The 17,449-nt window shown below is 35.7% G+C and overlaps 2 protein-coding genes across 2 annotated transcripts; one reads left to right on the top strand and one right to left on the bottom strand.

Moving 5' to 3' along the window:
- Nucleotides 1–337: 337 nt before the first annotated feature.
- On the bottom strand, nucleotides 338–1,702 carry LOC107632910 (serine/threonine-protein phosphatase 7 long form homolog). The gene is made up of 3 exons (XM_088506918.1): nucleotides 999–1,702; nucleotides 897–924; nucleotides 338–745 (listed from the first exon to the last, which is right to left on the bottom strand). The coding sequence occupies exons 1-3, from the start codon at nucleotides 1,700–1,702 to the stop codon at nucleotides 338–340; spliced, it is 1,140 nt and encodes a 379-aa protein (XP_088363044.1).
- Nucleotides 1,703–5,662: 3,960 nt separating this feature from the next.
- LOC148570237 (uncharacterized) lies at nucleotides 5,663–6,907 on the top strand. Its single transcript, XM_088509654.1, has one exon. It carries the CDS (start codon nucleotides 5,912–5,914, stop codon nucleotides 6,671–6,673), a length of 762 nt encoding a protein of 253 aa, XP_088365780.1. The 5' UTR covers nucleotides 5,663–5,911; the 3' UTR covers nucleotides 6,674–6,907.
- The last annotated feature ends 10,542 nt before the right edge of the window (nucleotides 6,908–17,449 follow it).

Raw genomic sequence — 17,449 nt, 5'->3', positions numbered from 1 at the left:
ACCCTCCAGAAGCACCTGAGTAGGTATAAAATGGATACCTCGCGTCAAACGAGTACCTACCCGCCAGGAAGTCGGCCTGGTGGTTATATTGTGCTTGGCCGGCATCTGAGGCCATGAACCCAAGTAACTGGCTAAAAGAACCTCCCTCTCCTGAGTCAAAATGTGGCTGATGTATCGGGAACGACGTAGGAAATTGTATCTGAGGTACATACTGGCTTGTGGAATGAGGTTGTTCTTCTGCCGCTGGAGGTGGAGGTGGAGGTGGAGTTGGAGGCGGTGGTGACTGTGCCTCCTGCTCTTCATTACCATCATCCATAACCTGGTCAGCCTCAACATCCTATTGGACCGCAAGATCCGACAAGTTCAAGTGATCACCATACTTTGAACGGTACCAATACATATAAGTATCTAATGGCTGCTGCGGCATCATGGGGTCATCAGTAAGAACGTGACTATACCTGTTTGTCCACTGCATCACCCAAAATGAATGAGTCGTGGCTGTGGCCCAGTTCAGATTCTTAGGACCAGTTAACACTTCTCCGTGTGCGCGGTCTAGACTCCGTTCCTGATGAGGAACTCCCTGAACAAAACCAAACTGACGCCTAAACCTGTCGGTAGCATGCCATTCGATACACTCAAAAGATACCAATGGCACCATTGCACTCCAAATCACTGAGTGCATGTAGATCTCAGCAGGAATTATATCCGGATCAACACGTTCAGCAGAATATGCAACCCAACAAAACTGGTAACAGTAAAGCACGCAAATAATTAAAATCCAAAAAAGTAAATCACTAGACCGGAACCACATGCAATGTAAATATCAAACACACCTAGCCTTTCTGGAGTTCATCCAACGCCTTCTGAAAATGAGCAAGCTTATGATATCTATAGACTCTATCTCCACGCTCCCAGTTTCGCCACCTAATATAACGCATCTCATTAACACAATTGGTTTCTAAACATGAAGATACAAGCTAAACATAAGATATTCTAACCTGTTGGCAAGCGGAAAACTGCGAGGTTCCCTAGGAACCGGTGCTAGATATGGTAGGCGCATCCATGCCCAACACAGTAGAAGTGTAAGCGGACCATCTATTTCCTTACAATCAAAACGTGAGGCCCTGCATAAACTCCTGTACAGGTGTGCTAGGCAGGCTGATCCCCAGCTATACTGTCCAATACTAGCAAACTCATTCAGCAGAGGCAGATACTTCCAGTGGACAGATGCCCCAGACTTGTCTCCAAACAGGATCGTACCGATCAACAACATGATGTGGCACTTAACATACACCTGTATACTGTTCTCATCGGTCAACTGTGACCGTTCTTTTAAATCTCGTAGCCACGTCAGTTTTATGCCACTTCCTCGACAATCCGACTTTCTCGACGCCACCCCAAATTGATGCAGACACTCTGCCTCTAATGCCTCATAACTACTCAAAGTCATGCCAGTCACAGGAAGGCCTTCAGTCGGAAGACCAAAGATCATAGCCACGTCTTCCAGTGACACGGCACATTCACCAACTGGAAGATGGAAGGTATGCGTTTCCGGGTGCCACCTTTCCACCAAAGCATTTACTAGTGCTTTCTGGCATTGAACAACTCCAATCTGACTAACGTGGTAAAACCCAGTTGATCGTAGATGCTCCTCCACTCTCTCATCGTACCTATCCGGATGGACAGGATGATCACATGTCATCATTCGTGAGGCCTACAAAAACATAGCAAAAGCACGAATCAAATTACACAACTATCATACATAATTTAAAAAAGCTAATTAAAGAATATAATTATATTGAATCCGACTTACTAAGTAATAACATTTTCATCTCAAATTTTAATTAATGTACATGGAGCCTATGTTTCTAATACGTACTTTCACTTTCTATGTTTCTAATACTGTTCTGATGTAATAATAGTCAAACCTCAACTAAAACTATAATTAATTATAACAGTTCCCTAATTAACTATAACAGTTACCTAATTCATTATTAAATCTAAAACTATTATAAAAAATTATTAACATGTCATTCTTAATACTACTCTATTATATTGGATAAACGTCTAAACAACAATTATTTATTTTTAAACACACATGTTGCTAACCATTATTTAAACATATAACCATAAATTTTAAAGTTAAACATTACAGTTAACTTCTTAACTCTAATTACAGAAATTATTACAAAAATTTATAAACAAGAATTAATTATATTTAAACCCACTTATGTAACTATTATTTAAATACATATTTCTATATTTCTGAATTTAATTGCAACAGTTAACAACTATAATTTCTAACGCTTTTAATTACAAAAATTTCTAATATTAATTTTTTTGTTTCTAATCTGTTATTAAAAAGGAATCTAAACAACAACTAACCACATTTGAACATATATATATATATTCTAAGTACTATTTAAACATATATTCCAAAATTTCTACAAATAACCATAACTTTTAAATTTATTCCAAAATTTTTTAAAAACTATTTTCTTTATAATTTATTATATTTCAAACTACTCTGACCATTATAACCACTACACATTTTATTTATTTAAACATTTATTCTTAAATTTCTATCAATAAATCTATACACTAATTCATACATATGTTCTTCAGCTCAACTCTTAACAATCATAAACTACTACACTTACACCTTATTTATTTAAAAAATTTATTTTTAAATTTCTATCAATAAATCTATACACTAATTCATATATATGTTCTTCAGATCAACTCTTAACAACCATAAATATCCTAACAACTAAACATAAATATAACTAAATTTAAAAAAAATTAAAAATCTGCAACAAATAAATAAGATTTAAAAAAAAATTCTTACATAATCAGAGTAGCTCAAATATTTTATAATGTGGAGTTCCGGACGATTAACATTTCTAGCTTTAATTTTTTTGGACATTTTAGCTTGGGTTCCTCGCACAGCTGCTGCCCAGAAAGTTTAGGGAGGAAGAAGATGGAGTTCAAGTGTGTTGGTGAGGGAGGAAATGAAACTGAACTCGTTTGGTACGCATGCAGTGGGTTTGGTTGGGATAAAGGGGCACCGTTTGTGGGGAGCTTGCATTCAGCGACGCGTGGCCTCCCTAAGCAGAAATTGGACGGTCCGCCTCATTGCATGCAACTCGGAGGGTCCGAGTACCCCTCTCCCAATCGCTGGGTCCAATTTCCTCATACACTAACACCACAGAGATGTAAAGCTCTCCCTTCCTCCATAACGGTGTTCAACTCATCCCACACCTCCATATAGAAAATAAAAAGTGTGCCACATTAAAGATCATATTTAATTTTGGTGAATTCTAATATGGTGATTATATAAATATTATTAAAATAAAAATCATATTTTTTTATATTTTAATAATATTATATTTAAAAAATATTATTTAACAATAATAAAATATTATTTTAATTTTAATCATATTTTTTAAAATATTATAATCCTAGTAATCACTATAACATAATTATATTAGAATTATCCTTTTATTTTTCCACGGTGGAGATATCCAAGGTTACGATCCAACATAGTAATTACTAATTAATCACTCACTAACTTAAAATATTGAAGACTGAATCTGGCTGACCTGTGGTCCCGAAGGCATAATGATGAACTGAAATGGCCCATTGGACATTGGTTACCCCACAGAAACCTAAATAAGAGACAAGGACTCTTTTCTTATAATAGTTGCTTGATCCCATTGTTGGTTTGGGAGCAAACAAATGAAGCTTTGATCATTAAAATCACGCACCTCCAAATATTTCAATCCCATTTTCTTTTTCTTTTAGACCGTAGGAGGGGTCTTTGGCTTTGCTTCCTTCAGCAAAAGAAAGTTACATTAGTGATCCCACCATTTGTTGGTCTTTCGGAAGAAGACTATTGATCAAACCATATGCCATAGATTTATTAGTAGTAGTGTTCTAGTTGCTTCTTGACCCCCTCTTTTTTCCTAGCTACTTTGTTATTTTTTTTTTCTTTTCCTTCTTTTTCAAGTATATTGGAAAGGGCATATTTGGGACTCTGTGTCCTATAATTTATTTAATCCCAAAAAGCAAGTTGACTAAGATTATTATTGTGTAGTTCATCAGTTCTTCACTATACTCGAGATAAACAATGAATTATTGAAAAATAAATCCACTGAGGATTTTATGTACCTTAACAGCCAAGAGGCAAAATGATTAAGTAGATAACTCTAATTTTTATGACCACTATTGCTGTGGGAAAATGGATTTCTCAATTTTTTTAAACAATTATTGTTATTAAGTGTGATCTTTTTTCATATATATTTTTAAGTGAATCAATTTTTTTTGTGACAAAGAAAAGAAGTAATTAAGTGCATGTGATCTATTCCCTCTTCATGATCCTTATCATTCATTAATTTAATTGAAAATTCATTTATATAATAATAATAATTATTAGTAAATTGCCTATTACCAACTCACATTTATTTCTATTTCTATTTAAAATTTCAGATACAGTTAAAATAATCAAATATAGATGTAAATATATGTATTTAAACAAAAACTGCAACGTAAAATAATAAAGAGAAGGGATTAAATTCAAATTAAAATGGTGGTTCTTTTAAAGTTAAATCTTTCGTCAGCAAATTCAATGGTCTAAATCACATCTCGATGATATCAAATAGAACCAATATAATATCATGAATAACAATATCTAAGCTAAGCTATCAAATCGATTTATCGTCGAGAATGGAATATATATATATATATATATATATATATAAATGCTATTTGTACATCAAAATCAACTACTAAAATCAGCTATCAATGTATCTGTATATAAATATATGTGTGATTTAATTTATTTTTAATGTATATTTATATTTCAGCATGTATTTTATACTAATGACTAATTTTGGTAGCTAATTTTAATGTACATATAGCATAACCCAGGTATATATATTGTGTGTAAAAAACACGTATTCTCCTTAGAAAATAAATGTTTATCTAAAAAAAATGTAATATATATTACTATTTTTATTCATATTTTTATTTGTACTATTCGAATTAATCATGAAATAAGAGATGAGAGAATTGTTATTGTACTCATTTAAAAGACTATTTTATATTATTTTAAAAATTAATATGAGTCACATTTATGAATTTTGAAAATTAAATACAGGCAATTAAAATTTAAAAGAATAAATTGAACCTGACGTATAAATTTAAGAACCAAATAATTGAGTATTATTTTTTTTATTATTTCAAAATATTTCAATAATTTTCTTAATTTAATAAAAGTTTTAAAACGATCACTTATTTAAAAATAAAATAATATTTATTTATTTAGATAAAAATAACGCCACATATTAACGCATGTGTCATTTTTTTAATATCTAAAATAAGAATTTAATTTTAATACATTAAAAATATAAATTTTAGAATTTTATAATCGCATCTATTTTTTATATGATTATTTACATTATTAATATATAAAATAATTATTTTTATTGATTCAGTATTACGTAATTGAACATATATGGTAAAATTAAATTTTTAAAATAGTTAACATCTTAAAAAGAGATATTTTTTCTCTTAGTAATAACATCGACACACTGTGCCCATCATATGATACGGACAAACACTTGTTTGTGACACATCACAGATCACACACATGATAGTTAACAACATCATTGCGGTACATATATCCAAAGATGGCAATATTATTTCTTAAGCTGAAGGTTTAGTTGGCATCCATGGTTCAAATTATTTACACCAACCTTATAAAGCCCTCCATTAATTTAATATCAACAAAGAGCCTCTTTCACTCCACATGTCCCAAGTTATTTACACCAATAATAATCTCAAGTCTTGAAAGGAACTAGTATGTATATATAGGTACAGTCGTGAGTCACCAAAACACAAACACGGGTCAATGAAGCAAGGAACCCACTCCGAAGCCACCATGAATAGTCGCCGGAGAAAGAGCAGCTCCGGCGACTCCTTCTCGTTCCCAAGCACCCCAAATCCAGACTCGGACTTTGAGTTCGAGTCTCTTACGCCGGATTCACCGTCCAGTGATCCGTGCAGAACCTCACCAGCAGATCACCTCTTCTTCAATGGCCGTCTCCAGCCTCACTCTTTCCCTTTATTCCAGCACCACCACCACTCGATTTCCACGACGAGCCGAACTAGCAGCATCAGCAGCAAGGACTCTCTCATGTCTTCTAGAAGCAACAGCATTAACAGCAGGGGAAGCAGCAGCTGCAGCAGCAGCGCAAGGACAAGCGCCAGTGACGGCTCAGAGAGAAGGTTGCTCCACAGCAAGCTCTCATCGTTGTCTTCATCGGCATCGCCGTCATGCAAAGGCGTGTATATGGGGAAGAGGACCATGGTTTCAGCTCACCCTCAGGTGTATGGGTGCTCGCAGAGGTGGCAGTATTTAACGCCAGTGCCCGCGTTGAATCGCGACGCCTCGAAGAAACGAACAGGAGAGGTGAAGCAAAAGAAGAAGGAAGACAAGAAAACAAAGAAGAAGAAGATGATGAAGAAGAAGAATAAGGAGAAGAAGGTGCGGTTGCGATTTGGCCGGAAAATTTTTCGGTGGTTTGTGATGGCGTGCAGAGAATGCCACGCCATGGAGCCGTCTAAAATCAAGAAGAAACATATCATGTCTCAACAAAATGTGAATACTTAGCTTCTTTCTTTTAATATTTTCTACGTAGATGGGATTTTGGGTTTGTATATTTGTGAAATGTGGCTACAACTTTCCACATCGAATTGTTTATTTTGATTGTGGTTTTTGATTTTGATTTTTTCTTTTTTAAAAAATAAGTTGGCTTCGTTTTGATTCATCCAAAAGTTTACGAAGAATAGTCTGAATTTGATCATATATGAAAGAAAATCGATCTTACCTTGGAGTTTGTGAACATTATGATGGATGGGTTTATGATTTTTTCCTGAAGGCTAAACAATGAATTTCTGCTTCATCATGTAATTAATTATGAGTACGCCGTTCATATATATTATGCTATTCTCTATTTGTTATCGAAGCCATTATATTCCTGTGGTCCGGGTGGTGTTGATGGCATTCGCGACTAAGAATCAGATGAAGGATGACGTGTATGCAGCGGAAGAGACGGTATGACTGGTGCACCGCTAAATGAGCTGCTTCCCGGCTTTTCTCGCACGAAGGACTACATGTCGGTGACCGTGTTCTTCTCCTGGTCTAGATTGAACTACTGGTGGTCGATGGTCTGCTGGAGACAATTGATCTCCTCTTGTCTCGCTCTTATTGGTAGTGGGCCTTCAGCTTTGCGTATTTCATCCTGTGCTGCTGTAAGTCTCGCTCTAGGTCCAACAATAGTTTTCGGTTGAGCAGGGTAACCTACTCCCTAATGCCTACATTTTTGCTGGCAGTAAATTCAACATCGAAAAATTACAGAGTAGTTGTGTCGGAGACACATTTGAGGCCGTAAACCCTCCCCTGCTTGCAATCTGCGTCCACAGCTCATCCTTAGAGATGGTGGTGTGGTGGCTCTGATGCCCCCCAAGCAATCTGATTCGCACGGTCTTCTTGGGCCTTCAACATATCCGTTAATTCAGGCTAATTTCATATTGAATAAGATTTAACACAATTTAAATATGTAAATGATAAGAATGAATAGCTATATTAGGGTTTGAACTTTGAATAACTTACGGTGGTGTTCTCAGACTTGTCAACCTACTTGGAGTGGTCATTCTACCTTGTATGCATCCTATTGAAGATCTCGCTCCGATGGAGCTTGTGACCCAGCTCGATCTCCCTACAATACAATTTAGAATTATAGTAAGTCATGTATCATTGATGGTTCTATTAGCAAGTGCACTAAATCACTAAATCACTAAATCTACAAGAACTAAAGGATTGAGCATGCGGTCTTCAATTGAACATAATTAGATCAATTAAAACTTTTGTAGAGAATAGTAGAGTTAGCGATAATGATGTATGCAATACTTATAAACGAGAGAAACATATAATAGATGAGACATTAAGATTTCAGAGGGGTTTAGCTGTTAGGAAAAAGAAATTTCATGTTCTCTACTTTTAATTTATGCAAAGATATTTTTATGACAAATTATAAATAATCAAATCTCAATTTTTTGGTAATTTAATTTTTCTTTATCGCACCTAATTGCTAATTTTTTGGTCAATTAAATGGCAAGAAGAGGTTAAACTCAGTTCTAATTTAATGTCACAATTTTTAAAGCTATTACTAGTCAATTGAAATTTGAAAAGTTATGAGAATGAGTTTTAAGTTAATCTTAATATTAACTTTTTCAAGATAATAAAGGAATCTAACACAGAGTAGAATATATTCCAACATTAGGAATAAGAACGAAACTCAATTTTTGAAAAAGTATCAATATATTAATCGAAATAAAAGAAACAATTACCAATTTATAAAACTAAAAAGACCTCCTAACCTTAACACATCTTAACCTTAACACAAGAGAATTAGTGACTTATGGTAAAAAAAAATAAAAAAAAAAGAAGATAAACTAAATAATGAATGTGAGATGTTGGATGATCCTGGATGAATCATTGCATGTTTATTTATAATCTAAATCTTAACCTAACTTTTGAACTTGAACTGAAATCTAATCTTATTTTTTCGGAGAATAAGATAACTAAAACAACAATTTAAATTTAAACTAAAACTATCTCTTATCTTTCTAGAAGGAAACTAACAATAACTAATCATTCAAATCTTGAATCTTTGGTGTGTGTGGGCCGAATCACAATATCCTGGAAATGATACTAGGTTTGGGCACTGAACTTCAATTGCTGGCACTGGGCGCCAGCCCTTTAAGATTCACTGGGCATTGGGCGCCCATTCCTTTAAGCCTCTTGGGTGCTTAGCGCCAGCCTTTGGCTCCTGCCTTTGGTTCTAAGTGTTTTGTCTCAAGAAAACTCTTTAGCATAGATTTTCAATCGATAATCTCGAGCCAGGTGGCTCAAGTTATTGGGTGATGAAGCACCATCGAATTTACTTGTCCAAGTCTTTCCTTAACACAACAACACCACAAGCACTTAACTAGGAAAATCTTTGGTGTTCAGAGCTTTTGGACTCTAAATATTTTATCTTAAGGCAACTCTTTAGTATAGATTTTCAATCAATAATCTCGAACCAGTTGGTTCAAGTTATCGAGTGATAAAGCACTCCTTGAATTTACTCACCCAAATCTCTCCTTGACACAATAACATCCCAAGCATTTAACTGGAAAGATCGTTTTGTGTCTCCTAGACATTAGTGCGCTCTTTCTCTCTCTCTTTCTCTCCCTCTCTCTCCCAAATGACTCTCATAATACTTTTTTAAATTTTTGTTCCTCAAATGTTCTTTCTTTCTCTTTCTTGTAGGATTTGTACATACATATTCCAATCATGTAATCACATTCTTTCATATCACCCACTTTTTCTTATTTAATCTCTTTTTTATGTTTCTTCAGTTAATATCACTTGGATACACTTTGACATACAATCGTTGCTGAAAACAAGCATATAGAAATTAAACAACTAAGAGAAAAAGAAAAAAAAATAAAAAACATGATACAAAAGAAAAAGAAAAGGAAAAAAGTAACTAACCACCAGAAAAAAAGAATTACCACTTTTTAATCCTCATCATCACTGTCTTCGTTCTCGTCCTCGTCCTCGTCTTCCTCTTCTTCTTCGTCTGGGCTTTTCTGTTATGTTCTTCTTGCGTTCCAAAGCCCTTATCTCTCTAGTTCTTGCTGTCTTTGCTTTTGAGCTTCCTCCTATTGCCTCTTTTGTTCCAGATTTGATTCATCATATCAAATGATAGAACTTTTTATGGGTCTATCCTATGAGCGACAATACAAAGATAATTTAACCTTTGAGTTATTTCCAATCAACATAAGCAAGTGATGTGCATGTATGCAAATTGGTTGCATGAAATGATGAGGAACCTTGGAAAGACAAATAACATGATGAAAGTAAAAATAAAGATAAACATGCATGCAATATTTTCAAAAACTAACTAATTGAATTTAAATTAAAATCTATAAAAAAAATTATGAATAGAGATACTTGAAGGGTGCCAAGGGTGGATTATTGGCATTGGACGCCAATCAACATAAGCAAGGAGGGGCATTCATGTTGAGTGCCACGCATTGGCGCTAGGCGCCCATACTTAAGTATAATTTAATGGCAATAGGCGCCCAAACCAGGTGCTGGGCGCCAATCCTTTGCTGCCTTCAAAGGCACTAGGCACCACTCCCTGGGCGCTAGGAACCCAATCCATGGCTTTTGTTGGCACTGGGTGATGCATCCACATCTTTAGTTGTTTTTCTTGCTTTAATTCATTGTTTTCTTAGATTTAATTACAGTTTTATCTTCTAATTTTGTCATTTTTAAATATCTTGTGTCACTAAGGTGTTTGCTAAGTTTTTATAAGGAATTTTGATAAAAAGAAAGCCAAATCAAGCAAAAAGGAAGAATGAACAAAGGAGCAACAAAGTAGAACCTGTGAGGAGTCAGAAGGTGTGCATATGAGCGCACACACTAATCAGGGAGCAACTTTCAGCACATGCATACGCACTAAAATTTGAATTGATTTGGAAATATCTTAATCATTCTGATTAAGATAAGATTAGGTTTGAATTTTGAATTAGAAACGGTAGGCATAAATAAGTGAATTGAATTCACACAGAGACACACACCGCCTCCGTAACACTTTGATTTGGATTTTTCACTCTTCATGAGTAACTAAATCTTTCTCAAAGGGTGAGGTGGCGCCCACTTGTACCCCTTTTATCCCATTCGAAGGCTCTGGGCGCCACCTCCTAGGCCTTGAACTCCACCTTGTTGGCCTTTAAGGGAACTAGGCACCAAAGCATGGCACAGGGCGCCAAGCATTTCCTTCCTTACAGACGCTGGGTGCCCGTGTTGGCGTTAAACACCACTGCCTGTTTCTTTAAGGATCTTGACACAAATGTAAAAATAAACTGAATAAAAGAGAAAAATTTAATGGAAAAGAGAAGAAAAGGATACTAACTGATTGATTTGCCTCCCAATAAGCACTCTTTTAACGTTACTAACTTGACTCTCAGCATTTTCTAGGATAGAAGTTGGATCAATTTTTGTCGATCTACTTCTTCTCAAAGATAGTGCTTCAATCTCCGTCTGTTGACTATGAACCTTCTTCTAGTGCCTTCCTCCATTACTTCAATGTGTCCTTATGGAGACACTTTGCTTACTACAAACAATCCAGACCACCTCCTCTTTAATTTTTTGGGGAATAACTTCAACTGTGAGTTGAATAACAAGACTTTCTATCCTAGTTTGAAGTCTTTTGAGATAATTTTTTTTATCATGCCACCTCTTTGTTCTTTCCTTGTATAGCTGGACATTATCATACGCTTGACTCCTGAACTCATCAAGCTCGTTGAGTTGTAGCAGTCCCTTTTCACCCATAGTCTTGGCAATGAAGTTCAAGAACTTGATACCTCAGTATGATTTGTGTTCCAGTTCAACCGGTAAATGACATGATTTTACATAAACCAATTGATATGGTGACATGCCGATTGGAGTTTTGAAAGTTGTCTGATAAGCCCAGAAAGCATCATCGATTCTCCTGGACTAATCTCTCCTAGAGATATTTACTATCTTTTGTCGAGAATCCTCTTGAGCTCTCTTTTGGACACTTCAACTTGTTTATTGGTTTGTGGATGATATGGGGTTGCAACCTTGTACCTCACTCCATATTTTTTATGAAGAGCTTCTAGTTGTTTATTACAGAAGTGGGTTCCTCCATCACTAATCAATGTTCTGGGGACCCTAAATCTATTAAATATTGTCTTCTTCAAAAGACCAATCACGACTTTAGCATCATTGGTAGGTGATGGCATGGCTTCCACCCACTTTGATACATAGTCACTGGCCATAAGTATGTAAAGATTTGAGTATGAGGAGGTGAATGGTCCCATAAAATAAACTCTCCATACATTAAACAATTCTACCTCGAGGATGGAATTTTGTGGCATCTCATACCTTCTGGATAGGTTTTCAATTCTTTGGCATCTGTCACATCTCTCAACGAAGGTTGGGACATCTTTAAAAAGTTGGCCAATAATAAAGACCACTCTGAAGCACTTTAGCTGTCGTCCTCTCTCCATTAAAGTGGCCACCATAATCTAAATCGTGACAGTGTTATAACACACCTTGTACCTCTTCTTTAGGAATACACATTCTAATTATGCCATCCGCACACCTCTTGAAAAGGTGTGGATCATCCCATAGAAAGTAACAGGAATCATGAATCAGTTTTCTTTTTTGATTCCAATTGAATTCCTTTGGGATAATCCTCCCTACCTTATAGTTATCCATGTCAGCAAACCATGGTACAACCCTAATTTCCAAGAGTTATTCATCTGGAACTTCTTCTTTTACTGGAACCTTAGGCGGCGCTTATGTTTCTTCAAGTTGGATTCTCGATAGGTGATCCGCCATAGGATTTTCTGAACCATTCCTATCCCAAATTTCAATGTCAAATTCTTGAAGTAATAATACCCACCTTATCAATCTCGGCTTGTCATCCTTCTTAGACAAGAGATACTTAAGAGCAGAATGATCAGTGTAGACTATTACTTTTAAAACTAATTAAATAAGATATGAATTTATCAAAAGCAAATACTACAACTAATAATTCTTTCTCAGTTGTTGCGTAATTCTTTTACGTACTGTTCAAGACACGACTAGCATAATAAATTACATGCAATAACTTGTCTTTTCTTTGTCCCAAAACTGCGCGTATAGCATAGTTACTAGTGTCACACATTAGTTCAAATGATGCGGACCAATCTGGTGCGACAATTATTGGTGCAGACACAAGCTTGGCTTTCGAAGTTCCAAAGACATGCAAACATTCTTTAACAAAATTAAACGAGCATCTTTAAATAAAAGACTACGTAAGAGTTTTGCAATTTTTAAAAAGTCTTTTATGAATCTTCTGCAAAAGCCTACATTCTCAAGGAAACTTTAGATTGTCTTCACATTCACTGGTGGTGGTCATTTTTCAATTACCTCCACCTTAGTTTTATCAATCTCTATGTCTTTAGTAAAGATTTGATGTTCAAGAACAATACCCTCTTTGACCATAAAATGGCACTTTTTCCAGTTCAAAACTAGGTTGGTTTCTTGACACCTTTTTAAAATCAAGGATAAGTGGTTCAAGCATGTGTTAAAAGTGTCTCCAAAGATAGAGAAGTTATCCATAAATAGCTCAATAAATTTTTTTACCAAGTCAGAGAAGATGAAAAGCATGCACCTTTGAAAAGTGGCAGGTGCATTACACAACTCGTAGGGCATCTGACGGTAAGCAAAAACTCTATAGTGGTATGTGAAGGCTGTCTTCTCTTGGTCAAGGGTATCAATTGCAATTTGGTTGTACCCCTGGTACCTATTCAAAAAATAGTAGAAAGCATGGCCAGCAAGTCTCTCCAGCATTTGTTCAATGAACAGGAGAGGAAAGTGGGCCTTCCTTGTTACTATGTTTAGCTTTCGGTTGTCAATGCACATCTTCCAGCTGGTGACCGTCCTTGTAGGAATTAGCTCATTCTTCTCATTGGAAATTACGGTGATCCCTCCATTCTTTGGCACAATGATAGAAGATTTTATGTCGATCTAGAATTCCTCAATAAAATTGAATCACTTCGTTGTAAGTATAGTCTAGACCAACAACCAATCCTCCATCAAAGTTTAATTTTGGTTGTCACAAGTCCAACCCAATAAAAATAACCGAGAGTATTAGTCCCAGGTCATTCTCCCTAGAAATTACAATCGAGTGCTTAATTATTGGTTATGAGATTCAAGGGTTGGGTTGAAAAAACAAGAAATTAAAAAAGGCAAGAAATGTAAATGACAAGAAAATAAAGCAACCAACTAAAGATAACAAATGCTAAAAAGAGGCATTCATGGCAAGGATTGAGAATCTAGGTTTTCTATCCTAGTCATTAATCATAACATAATAATAAGCAAGAGCTAATCCTATTAAGTCATCTTCAACATCGGAAGAAGGTACAATATTATATTCAACATAGGAAGAAAGTCAAATAAGACTAGTTAATCTCAATCCAAAAGTCCTAATCAACTCACTAATTGAATTAGCAAGAGATTAGAGTCAATGAAAATAATATTAACTAACAACTCTAGATCACTAACATAAGTTGGGTGTTAATGACTCAAGAGCACCCATTTTCTCTTTCCAAGTCAAGAATGCTCAAAATCTACTCTAACATCCAACCAAGCATTTTGTCAAACACTTGGAAGGCATAAAAGGAAAGCATCATAAAATTGTAATAATAATAAAATCTACAACTACCCAATGCAAGGAATCAACAATAACAACTAAAGAAAGCAACATTAAACATGAAATACCTCAAATTGAATTAAAAGAAATTGAAATTGACAAGAGTGTTCATAAACATAAAAATGACATAAAAGAGAAAATAACAAAAAGAACTAAGAGAACAAGGGTGTAGAAAAAAGAAATTGCAAAGAAAACTAGATGAAAATAAGAATTAAAACCTAGGTCTAAGAGAGATTAACCTAATTCTACCCTAATTCTAGAGAGAAGAGGGAGCTTCTCTCTCTAGAAAACTACCTAAAGTATGATCCTAAACTAATCTAATTGCTCCCCCCTGGTCCAATCTTGAATTCTGCATTAAACAGCCTCAGAAATGAGTTGGATTTGGGCCTGGAAAGCTCAAAAATCACCCCCAGCGTCTTCACTTTAATGAGGTCACATGACCAACATCACACGTACGCGTCGCTTGTCAAATTCCCTTATCACGCGTATGCGTGGATGACGTGTGTGCGTCACTGGCAGATTTCCTCCTCACGCGTACGCGTAGATGACGCGTGCGCGTGGCATTGAATTCTCCAAATGCTCATTTCTTCATGAATTCTCCACTTTGCATGCTTTTCTCTTCACTTCTTCCATCCAATCCGTGTCTTATAAGCCTGAAATCACTCAACAAATATATCAATGCATCGAATGGGATTAAAGTGAATTAGATTTAGCTATTTTAAGGCCTAAAAAGCATGTTTTCACTTTTAAGTACAAATTCAGCGAGAATTACAAAAGCATGCTATTTCATTGAATAAATGTGAGATAAGTTGATAAAACCCACCAAATTCAATACAAGATAAACCATAAAATTGGGGTTTATCACACAACTTGCACCAGACTTACTCATGGACTGTTAGAAATAGGATAGATAATCCCATCATCCCACAACTTCATTATTTCCTTGTGAACAACCTCCTTCATTATTGGATTAAGCTTTCTTTGTGCTTGTGCATCCCAGAATCTTATGCATGAACATTGTGGGTTTATTCCCTTGAGGTCACTGATTGTCCAACCAATGGAGGTCTTGTGCTCCCTTAGTACTCGAAGTAATCTCTCTTCTTCTAATTCACTCATTGAGACATTGATGATAATTGGATAAGTTTCATTAGCTACAAGGAATACATACTTGAGAGTTAGAGGCAAAGGCTTCAACTCTAGCTTTAGCGGTGCTTCTCTCTCCTTGGTGATGTCTGTGGTTGTCTTCTCTAGTGAATGCACATCTTCTAGTTCTTCCACTTTCTCAGAGCTTGAGTACTGTGTAAGTTCCAGTGAGTCCACGAGAGCTCCTTAATCATGAGCTTTCTTGGATCAATAGGTCGATTAAATCAACCTGCATATAACTCTCTAATTCACTTAGATATTGCATGGCTTTAAAGACATTGAAAACCATTCGTTCATCATAAACCCTCAGTGTTAGCTCACCTTTTTGGACATCTACGAGAGCTCATCCGATGGCTAAGAATGGCCTCCCTAGGATAATGGAAGCATCTTTATCTTTTTCCATACCAAGGATTACAAAATCAGCGAAGAATATAAATTTTTCCACCTTGACCGATGCGTTTTCCACTATCCCATGTGTGGAAACTTTATTGATCTGTTAGCCAATTGCAAAGATATCCTTGTTGGCTTTACTTTTTCAATTTGTATCTTCCTCATCATGGACATGAGCATAAAGTTAATGCTTGTCCCTAGGTCACACAATGCCTTCCTAATGATGATATCTCTAATAGTTCAAGGGATTTGGAAACTTCCTGGATCTTTCAATTTTTGTGGAAGTTTTCTTTAAATAATGGCACTGTATTCCTTGGTGAGTATCACTGTTTCATCTCCTTGATGGTCTTTTTCTTGGATAGCAACTCTTTCATGAATTTGGCATAGAGTGGCATTTGTTCTAAGGCTTCTGCAAAAGGAATATTGTTCTGCAGCTTTTTAAACACCTCTAAAAATTTGGAAAATTGCTTTTCCTGATTCTGCTTCTGTAACCTTTGAGGGTATGGAATTCTCGGTGTTTAGGCTTTTACATTCTCTTTTTTTACTTCTGTTGGTGCAGGAGTGTTTTCATCCTTTGGTTTCTCCTCCTTTTTTATTTCTAAAGGCTTCTCAGCTCGTCCCTCATCATTCTTGGGAGTCTCTTTGCTGACTACTCTCCCACTCCTCAGGTTGATAGCCTTGTATTCCTCTCTAGGATTAGGTACTGTGTTACTCGAAAAAGAATTTATTGGCTTCTCTGCTAATTGTTTAGCAATTTGTCCCATGATGCGTGAGCATATTTTCTCTATTTTCTTATTATTTCATATATAAATTTGTTGAGTTTTATTGAGATTTTAGTGTTTGAAGCCTATTTGGATGCTACTTTGAGGTGCATTGTGGTTTTATTTATTTTAAAAAAAATCAGAGCGAGTTTGGCAGAGTTTGTGCAGAAGAAAAAAGAAGAAAATTTATGCTGCCAAGATGGCGCCAAAGGCATTTGGCGCCAGGTGCCTCGTAACGTGTGCAAGCCCTCTGTGAAGCTGGCGTCAATAAACGCCAGGTGCTTCGTAATTCATGCCCAGAACCACACGCTAGTGGTGCCAAACACCGAGCTTGGCATTTAGTGCCAAAAAGACAGCAAACTCACAATCCTTCTCTGTCCCAGTGACACTAAACGCTGAGCGTGACGTTTAGCGCCAGTAGCGTGTACATGGACTCTAGAGAAGGGCTTCGTTGCCTGAGGATTTAGTAATTATTATTTTTATTTCATTTTATTTTGTTTATTATTATTTCAAAATATAATCTTTTAGGTTTAGATTTTATTACTTTATTTTATTTTTAAATCAAATTAGGTTAGATATAAAAGGAAAAAGATTTAGCCCTTTGGGCTCTCTCTTCTCTTTCTTCCTCATTCCACACTTTACACACTTTTGGAACCCTAGTTTTCTCTGAGCCATGAGAAACTAAACCTCCTCTGTTAAGGTTAGGAGCTCTGTTATTTTATAGATTAATACTATTGTCATTATACTTTCAATCAATGTACTGATTTATATTCAAGAATTACTTTCGTTCTTCATCTTAGGAATTAGAGTTTG

The sequence above is a fragment of the Arachis ipaensis genome, chromosome B3, assembly GCF_059453495.1.
Source record: "Arachis ipaensis isolate K30076 ecotype BB chromosome B3, ASM5945349v1, whole genome shotgun sequence".
NCBI lineage: Eukaryota > Viridiplantae > Streptophyta > Magnoliopsida > Fabales > Fabaceae > Arachis > Arachis ipaensis.
This window is presented reverse-complemented; position numbering and strand designations above follow the sequence as displayed.

Bases quoted from the DNA above. Each gene is read 5' to 3' on its own strand.
- LOC107632910 (XM_088506918.1), bottom strand. From the start codon at position 1,702: ATGACATGTGATCATCCTGTCCATCCGGATAGGTACGATGAGAGAGTG. The intron at 925-998 runs GTTAGAATATCT...GCGTTATATTAG, and splicing joins AGTTTTCCGCTTGCCAACAG to GTGGCGAAACTGGGAGCGTG. The intron at 746-896 runs GTCTATAGATAT...TACTGTTACCAG, and splicing joins ACTGGGAGCGTGGAGATAGA to TTTTGTTGGGTTGCATATTC.
- LOC148570237 (XM_088509654.1), top strand. From the start codon at position 5,912: ATGAAGCAAGGAACCCACTCCGAAGCCACCATGAATAGTCGCCGGAGA.